Below are 9,344 nucleotides of genomic sequence, written 5' to 3'. Positions count from 1 at the left end.
AATAAACATACCAGCTGAATTGCAGTCATGTATTTCTTCCACCAGAGGAACTTCTGGAAGCGAGGCCCGGCAGCAGAAAGGCCGTAGTAGGAGTACATGATCACATGGACACAGGAGTTGATCATGGCATGGAAGGAGCCCATTCCACCTGCAATGTGAGTCACATATGCTAAAGCAGTTCAACAACACACTCCCAAGAGCTTCATTACCAAAAAACCATTAGAAGATGCAAAAGTTCCTGGCTTGTTGAAAAGCATGTCTGACTGGAATAGTCCATTAACAAGATTTCAACTGAAACGTCATGTAAATATCTGCTGACTGACCCAGATGGGAAGGAAGAATGACTCACCTGGTGCATAGCTCACGCCCCACCACCACGTCCAGGGCATGAAGGAATGATGGAAGATGTGCAGGAAGGTGATCTGACTGTGTTTCTTGCGCAGCACAAAAAACACCTGAGCATAATACGTCATTCATCAATACATGAACCAACACGCTTTTCAGAAATCAGAAGTTTTGGAGTAGCGCATTTAAATCTTACCGTGTCCATAAGCTCAATGAACTTCGAAAACAGGAATAACCAGGCGACTCTTGTCATCTAGGGGAAAAAAAAAGACATCTTTAATATGGGGATAATAATATTTGAGTATATTACAGGGTATAGAAAGCAAACTTACTCGGAGTCCTTGAGGGCTGTCTGAATAATCACATGGGTCACATCTCCACGTGTATCCTGTTGCCCACCCCGACATCATGAACTACATATCAAGTAAAGGTTAAACAGTATATGAATTCATCTTCAGGAACTGGTTATGAGCAGCAATTCAAAAACAGTATAGCGTCTCCATAATGGATTAAATATATAACACGCCTCTCTATGTGTCAATACAGAAAAACAAACGTGTATTCAAGTTCAAACACATCTGCGCAAGTCACGCCACCTAGCAGAATGAATATCTCCTGATTCTCACCTCATACACGATATACGCAGACAGGACAACCAAGGACAAGTTGTAAATGATCATAGCTTCTTTCAACTGGAAGGGTTTACGGTTGGCCATAAACTTGGGCCCGGCGTACAGTACGAAGAAAAGATAAGCAAGTAGAATAGCAGACATGTTGACTGGAGTCCCCATTAGGGGGTAATCCTTCAACCGTGGGTCTAGAAGGAGAGAGACACAGAAAGACAGTTTTTTTACATAGAGCAACAGCTTAACAGAGATTTCACACACAAAAATCAACTACATTTTATTCAAATTTTATAATTGGATGACAACGGTTTCTCCAAAAAGACTTGACAGTTATGAATTAGTGATGGAGAAATGTATCGACCAGGCCAGTGTTTTAGCTTTAGCAATTCAATTTTAGCTTCCTTGTATCAGTCTAAAAAAAAAAAAATCTATTGACAGCCTTGTAAATGCATAATAAACTGTTTCTGACTTAAGTAACTGACATTCTTCTGACAGTAAATTGAGTATATTGTGTAATATAAAGATCAATTTCAGTTATTTTGTGTACTCACTTTCAAAACAAACAAATTTCCCAGACCACAACTCATAACACTTTGTTGCTTCTACTACAGTCAATTTCACTTTCCCATCAACTAATATCATGGCAGAGAAACAGTTTAGAAATCTTGTTGAACAAAATGGCAATCTTGTTGCAATTTTAATAGCCATTTCCGCTAGCATTTGTTGTTATCAAATTGTATTGTATATATGCAAACTTATCAGAGGTACATTTAAAAAAAATCCTCCCAATTCCTGTTCCTCCCGATTCCAATTTCGTTTTAACTCCTACGGTGGCCAATGTAGTCCAAGATTAGCATGGCTTCCAGTTCGACCTCGTCCATGAGTGTTAACTCAAACACGAAAGGCGAAGCTTGAATTAACGGCTATGTCCCTCTTTGGCTAATGTACTTTCAAGATGGAGGGGCAACATGGCGACCGACATTAGAACCCCTTACCCGTATGTATTTTCAATGGCATATTATACACTCACGAGAATACTTTATTACTTGAACGAAGTAAATATACATTAATGAGCACATATATTTTTGAAAGAAGTTTTTAGCTAAGAATAAACTAAAAGAGTTACACATTGTAGCTTTAACCTACAAGTACTACTACACATCTATTTTATTAAATTTAAAGTCCCCCTGTGGTAAAAATAACGTTTTTATTGTTGTTTATATGTCTATGTGGTGTTTTTAATATACTTTAAGACAAACCATGTGTAAATTCAACACCATTGGTGAGTATTTTCTCCTTAAAACTGCAGTAAACCAAAGACAGTTTCAAAAACGCGGTTTGAAACCGCTGGTGTTTCTGATGTCACAAACTACCTTGTAACTGATCACGGAACGTGTGAACGTCGACAAGTGGATCTCTGAGCTGGTGTGAGTGAGTGGAGGCGGGGATAATTTGCATACTCATAGAACCACAAGGCAAGGGTGTAGAGTTACATTCAAGCTATTTTAAGGCATGAAGAAAACTTTTAAATATGTCATTTTGGGGGTTTTAAGGGATAAAATTATTGACTACAGGTGGACTTTAAGAAAATAATAAAAAAAAGCATAATTTTATTTTATAGAACAACAGTAAATACAAAACTAATATAAGTATGCATCCCTGATATACTAGCTAATACAAGATCATCCATTGAAAAAGTCACATCGGTTTACCATTAATCTGAATAGAACCAATCCGGATTCAGGACTACTTAATGTATCTAAGTTTACATTTCATGAAGATGCATTTTTACCTGTTCCTGCTAAGAGGCTGTCATAGACCTCCAGTACTCTGTCTTTCACCATCTCCAGCATTTTCACTGACGTCAGCTTCACGTTTCACTACACAAAAGCAGCTGTGAGGGCAAACAGAGATGTTGTCAGTTCAGAGTATAATGTCATGTGGCAGAAAACATGCACGAGAGCGGATTCCTCAGTCAGTACTTGATCTCCACGCAGGGTTTTCTACCATTTAGTTTTATTGAGTCAAATGCCAAACAGAAAATGCAGTTAGTGTTTGTGAGGGATGAAATGAATTCACTGGATCAGGTGACCAACAGCTGAGCCAGTTAAAATGAAAGACCTTGAACCACACGCTGGAAACATGTGATGTTCATCTCGTGTCTAGCCAGATCCTGCATTGAATTTGTCTTTTACAAATGTGAATTACAGAAACACTTACTCCACATCTACAAGAGTTCATAAAAAATGACATGTATTGATCAGAAAGAATCACCTAAAACAGTTGGAATGCAAAATATTTCATAAATTTTTTTTCCCAAATTTCATTGTCACTTTCCATCTGCCTCTTTACCTTCATGCATTTCTTTTCCCTCTTGGTCTGATGTTGGGAGGTGTGGCCACAGGAGGGAGTGGAACGGTACAAGTGATGTAATGCTTTCCTCATTATAACCTTCATAAAACGCTCGGTCACCTCCACCATGAATGTGTCAATGTTTGAGCTTTGACACAATAAACATTAATGGATTCTACACCTGACTACACAGAGAGAAAACAAAGCAGAGTCTGATCTTATCACAGATCTAATCGTCCCAACTGAACTCTGGGTAAACACTGGAAAAATTCAGGTGTGTCGCACACTTTAGTTTGAAGTCTTTCTTTTCAATAAAACAAAGAACTTCCTAAAGAAAGCTGGGAGGAAAGACTGTACAAAGACTGTACAGAAAACACTACAGCAAACTCCCGCTACCCAGTCCCTGCGTGACTCGTCATAGACAAACAGAGAGAGGCAGTAACGGCTTCAAAGTTCTTCCGCAAGACGTATGCATATTAACCGCTAAAGTGCCAAAAGTTACAGACTTCAGCTTTAACACGGCTCTACTGCATTGAATGGGCATCTTATTATAGACCATTTTACAAGATGTAAACAACACTGGTCCAGAAGCACTTCCTGTTTCAGTTTTTTAACACTACAAAAAGCTGGGATAAAATACAACCAACAGAACATTTAAAACTGAAACAAAAAGTTAAACAAACATCTTTAAGATGTTTTCTTTACATGTGAAATAAAGAAAACAGTTACAGACTGAAACAGGAAGTGCTTCTGGACCAGTGTTGTTTACATCTTGTGAAATGGTCTACAGTATATGATATAAAATATGATATAAATATAATATATATATATATATATATATATATAAATAAAAAATTATATAAATAAAAAAATATATGTATTTATATATTTATATATATTTATACACACACACACACACACACACACACATATATATATATATATATATATATATATATATATACACACACACACACACACACACACACAGGCACAGCCTGGTACAGTATATTCAATTGAGTCCTCTCTCTCACATCTTGCGCTTTAAAGTACAAATTCACAAAATGTATTCTATTAAACATAGTTGGTTGTCTTGAGTGAACGTTAAGGAAAAAAAACACAATTACGTTTGTACTGACTGTTCATATGTCATTAATAATGTTTAATAAAAATTAGAGAATTGTGAATTTGGCAAAAACAGTTGAACATGGTAAAACATTTTCTTTAATCACCAGCCATTGGCAGGTGTGGCAAAAAGTTAAGTTTAGGCGTGGTTATACACAAATATAACAGATATATTATAAAATTAATTCTATAGATATATGTGCATTCAAACAGATATTGTATTTATATGAACTATACAAAAAAGTGTCACTCAAAACTACAGCCAAATGTAATCCACTGACCCATTCAGTAGTCATGTATGAGGATATATTTTTTATAACCGTATATTTAGATAAGATTAGCAGTAAATTACTCATTTACAGCCTTGATAAAATTATGTGCCCGTATCAGCTAGGAAATATATGACCCAACGACTCCACTGTCCTTCTGATAACATACACACACACACACACACACACACACACACACACACAGACTGACTGGCTCTCATTTGTCAAAAATAATGACTTCATCTAAAGGGCAATTGTAGCAACTAGAGGGAACAATGTATAAAGGGTCAATAAATGCTATCTTTACCTTCCAAGGGCTCCACTCACATGAACAAACAGGTCTGCCAGTTCCCCGCCACCCAATTTCTGCTCTATAGCAACAAAGGAAACGTCTCTTAAATGGCAAGTTCAGAGTGAAAACTGACAAACCCAGACTGGTTTTCTCACATATTCTCTGTGTAGATCCCTGGATTGGGGCACACAGATATCATTTGAGATGCTAGTGATAGAGGGAGAGCCCCTATGGGCTAGCAGGAACATTCACAGACCGAAGGACTGATCAGAATCATGGACCATGTTACGTCAGCACACAGAGATGTTCATAGGAAACGCACGGTGGCCTTCAGGTTCAACCACTTTCTGGTCGCTATTGCTTCACGGAGACTGTGTGATTGTAAAAAGGTGATAAAATTCCTGCTTTGTGAGTAAAATCTAAGAATTCAAACTACTGCATCATATTGACCAGCAAGTGGAAGTCAGGAGACCTGAGATAAGATAAGTGCAACACTGACTTTAGCAAAAGGAAACACATCTTGAACGTACACACAAATGCATGTGAACTGACCGACAGTTATCAGAAATATTCCTTCCTTTCAGACTTTGCACAATATAAATTCATAGGAAAGAGCTCATTGAAGTTTTCACAATAATCAAGAATTAGCAGGAGTTTCTCAGAAAAAAAAAAGCCTTCATCCAGCCAGGTGTGATAGAGGTTGACCATTCAGTTCACATGAACTTGTACAATCTTGTTCTGTAGGGAGATCCTTTAAAGGGATAATTCAGGATTTAGCATCAAGCTTTGTATTAGTAGGAAACCTGTAGTATTTTCAAATTAAGGTGCTTTCCACCCTCATAACCCCCTGAGACGAGAGATTTATGTATTTTTTGTATGGAAAGACTACAGTCAGTAGCATAGATAGACAGTAAAAGAAATGGACACAGCGACCCCATTGATTTCAACTGAGAAAATTGAAGCCTGTTAAAAGCTGAGCCTGCCACGTGAGCAACGTCTTCTGTTAGTTGTGCCGAGTGAAATCTGAATAGTTCCCTTCCGAATCTCACAGAGATGTAGAGAGTGAGTATTAGCGGTCCATGAGCAAACAGCAGGATCAACTTTATGACTCTTTATGGGCTTCTCCCTCGACTTTATCGGACTTCTATGCCTCCACGTCCCGCCGATTGCCAGTGAGCTTCTCCTCCTGTCTATACGGTAATTTCTCTTCTGTGCGACAGAGAGTCGTTTCGTTATGATGCAATCGTTAGACTATTTTCACAAAAACTGCTTTCACAAGCAATAACGTAAGATACAAGGTAATGGAGCCTTTTATTCATTGCCGTGTTTCTTTAGAAATAAATAATAGACAAATGGAGTCTTTGGACGCCTCAGATGTAAAGTTATTCGCTGTCAATGGGATGCTAACAGCAGGTGAACCATTTATTGTTTACATGCACACCTTTTGTTTCAATCTAACTGAATTCATTCTGATTGTTGAATCTGAATGTAAAGTTTACATGAACGCTAAACAAGTGATCGCTGATGTGCATTTTAACTTCGCTAAGAAAATTCCCGCTCCTCCGTGAGAGATACGAGACCGGTGCGTCTCACAGGTGTCGCTCATCAGTAATAATCACGCCACCCGCCTCACACATTCTCCCGCGGTCCTAGTCTCGTCCTTCTCGCCAAAGTAAACATAATGAATGGCGACTGTAGAATGCAAAAGCCGAATCCCGGAAATTTTGTGCGATCTCAAAATCCTGGACAGACTCAACATGGAGACTTAATAGTAGCCTAGACTTGTTGTTTAACTACTGTGCTCTGTTTCCGGTAGGCGTGGCATCCAAGGGCAGCGAAGCAAGTGCATTCTGGGAGTTGTTGTCTTTCATCCACATAAGCCTAAAATACATTTTCTGGCTTTTCTCAGTCTAGAAAGCTCCAAATTCAAAAATAATTTCACATTTCTTCTTCATAATTGACCCATTTTAAATACACATCCATCTTTCCAGAGGTGAAGTATCCCTTTAAGGATCAGATGAACGGAAACTAGTTTTTGAACACAGAAAGTGATGTCATCATCGTGTACACTCAATAAAACTGCATGAAGTGGCTAAATGTAAATAGGCCAGTGTGGTCTTGTACATTTAAACCCTGTGTTTATAAAAACCTGAATGCAAGCAGTGTCTGATCACGGTTGCCAATGTGGGGGAAATCTAATTGTGCAAGATATGAGAGGCATCTGTAAGTCGTCTCAGGATTGTTAATGGCTGTGTGGATGTATTGTGAGGTTTTGGCATGGCTGATGGAGCACATGCCTCAGGAACTAAATTCTCCAACAGTGGAAACTCATGGAAGCCACATCTATACACACAAAAGAGCTTTGAGTTGACCAGGTCTAATTGGTGTTTATGTCTCAGTGGGTTGTATTTGGATTTGCTTCTGGATTGACTGTCCTGATGAAACTTTACACTTCTTGGAAGGGATGCACACTTCAGAACGACAACACTACGAGTCCGTGCCAATGATATTATGGCTCGTTTCCACTGAGCGGTAAGGTACGGTACAGTACAGAACGGTTCGGGTCGGTAAACCATGATCCGGCTTGCGTTTCCACCGCCAACAGTGGAAACTTGATAAGTGTAATGTTTAGCGGAAAGAATTGATCAACGTCATTTTCGCACAAAGGAAGCGACATAGTAAACAACAATGAATAACATACAGCAGATCTTGTAACAAGAAACAAGCGCTGGCATTAGGCGTTTCTCAATACCAAGTAGCCTACGCAAAGTCCGACTCAGGAGAATGTCCGCGAGTCCAGTAATTCTGTTAATGGAACAGCGTGTTCTTGAACGCACCACTCAGCTCACTCTGCTACTCCGGTTATTTCTGAATGTACATTTTAGGCAACAATAAAACTAAATATGTTATAAAACAACACACTGCTTCTTTTCGATTTCATTTAAATACATTTTAAACATTATAAGCACACAAATGTGGTTCAGGCAACGCATAGCCTATTGATTATATTCACTGCATGTAACGTTATACGGTATTTATACCAAAACTAAATATAAAACACAACCTTGCCTCTTTTCGTTTAAATTTAAAAATATTAAACATATTGCATATTGCATTGGTACAAATGTTGCAATAAACAACATTACAGATGATGTTGTAATAAAATAAAAAAATGACAAAACAATCTTTTTTTGTTCAATTTCTGTTTTATCAATAATAGCCATTATGAAAGTATAAGTAAAAGGTACAAAAAGCTATAACATAAAGCAAACAATTCAGTCAAATATATAAATTCAGCGATCAAATATATAAAAATTCACTTTGCCTTCTGTCAAAATTGGCCAGGGAAGGAATTATAGATTTACGAGACCAAAGATCGCCTGTTAGGTCTATACAAGACGAATTTTATCTCATGTTTAACCACTACAGAGACATCAGAGTCAGCAGCAAACATAAGAATGACTAGCTGAGGAAAGGCTGTTCCAGGCGGGGTGCACGAGCGCAGAGCACGCGGTGATTACTTGGAATGGATCTCAGTCAAATTATCATAAATCTATAAACCACAGATTTGAGCTTTAAAAAACTACATTCTCACCTGAAAAACTACATTTCGTGACTCAATAACAGTATTATATTTCAACTGTATATTAAAAAGTGGCGCTTCTAATGCCCTTGTAGTATTCTGTTAACCAATCACCGTTCTGCAGTGAGTCTAGCTCCACCTTTTAGTACCGTACCCCTGTGCTAGGTACCCCAAAGGTAAGTTGCCCAAAAAGTGGTACAGTGCGTTTTGGCTTTTTGGTACCATTCACAACTTTTGACAGTGGAAACGCAAATAATTCCGTACCGTACCGTACCGGTCAGTGGAAATGAGCCATTAGTAAACCTCTAATTTACAGAAGAAAAAGTCAGTGAGTTTAAGACTTCTGTAAAAGGTGTCAATGTGATTTTTTAGCCTACATCAATACGTTTCGAAATATGCACATTGTTCATTGAGATTTACAAATAAAGGTTTAAACCTTCACTCTGAGTTTGCATGATGCCCAAATATCATTGTTTTAATAAATTACAGTGGCTGTAGCATTTGTAGCAAATATTGTTTGGCCAATATTAAACAAGGATTTGATCGTGCTGTCAGGTGTAACAACAATCACCAGACAATTGGCACCCTTCTGCAGGCATTTGTTATAATGCATAATGTACTAAAGCTGATTATGTTCATATTATGTAATGTACATTACATGTATTTTAACAGTGTTTATAATGATTACTTTATTTGAACCCATTATTATTTTCTTATTATCATTTTGAAAGCTATGGTTTACTTGGGTCTAT

The 9,344-nt window shown here is 37.9% G+C and overlaps 1 protein-coding gene across 4 annotated transcripts in view; it reads right to left on the bottom strand.

The window, feature by feature from the left end:
* The window catches only part of elovl1b (ELOVL fatty acid elongase 1b), a 35,522-nt gene that overhangs the window by 2,562 nt on the left and 23,616 nt on the right, over positions 1–9,344 (bottom strand). For all 4 annotated transcript variants that reach the window (XM_039655548.2, XM_039655552.2, XM_039655550.2 and 1 more), the window contains 6 exons: positions 2,764–2,865; positions 972–1,162; positions 678–758; positions 542–598; positions 350–455; positions 12–148 (listed from right to left, as the gene is read on the bottom strand). In XM_039655548.2, the coding sequence (XP_039511482.2) occupies positions 12–148; positions 350–455; positions 542–598; positions 678–758; positions 972–1,162; positions 2,764–2,824 (633 nt within the window). In that variant the 5' untranslated portion in view covers positions 2,825–2,865. The remainder of the gene's footprint in view (positions 1–11; positions 149–349; positions 456–541; positions 599–677; positions 759–971; positions 1,163–2,763; positions 2,866–9,344) is intronic.

The sequence above is a fragment of the Pimephales promelas genome, chromosome 21 (genome assembly GCF_988280905.1).
Source record: "Pimephales promelas chromosome 21, fPimPro1.hap1.1, whole genome shotgun sequence".
In the NCBI taxonomy this organism is placed as follows: Eukaryota; Metazoa; Chordata; class Actinopteri; order Cypriniformes; family Leuciscidae; genus Pimephales; species Pimephales promelas.
The sequence above is the reverse complement of the archived record's forward strand: the minus strand, read 5'-3'. Positions and strand labels throughout refer to the sequence as shown.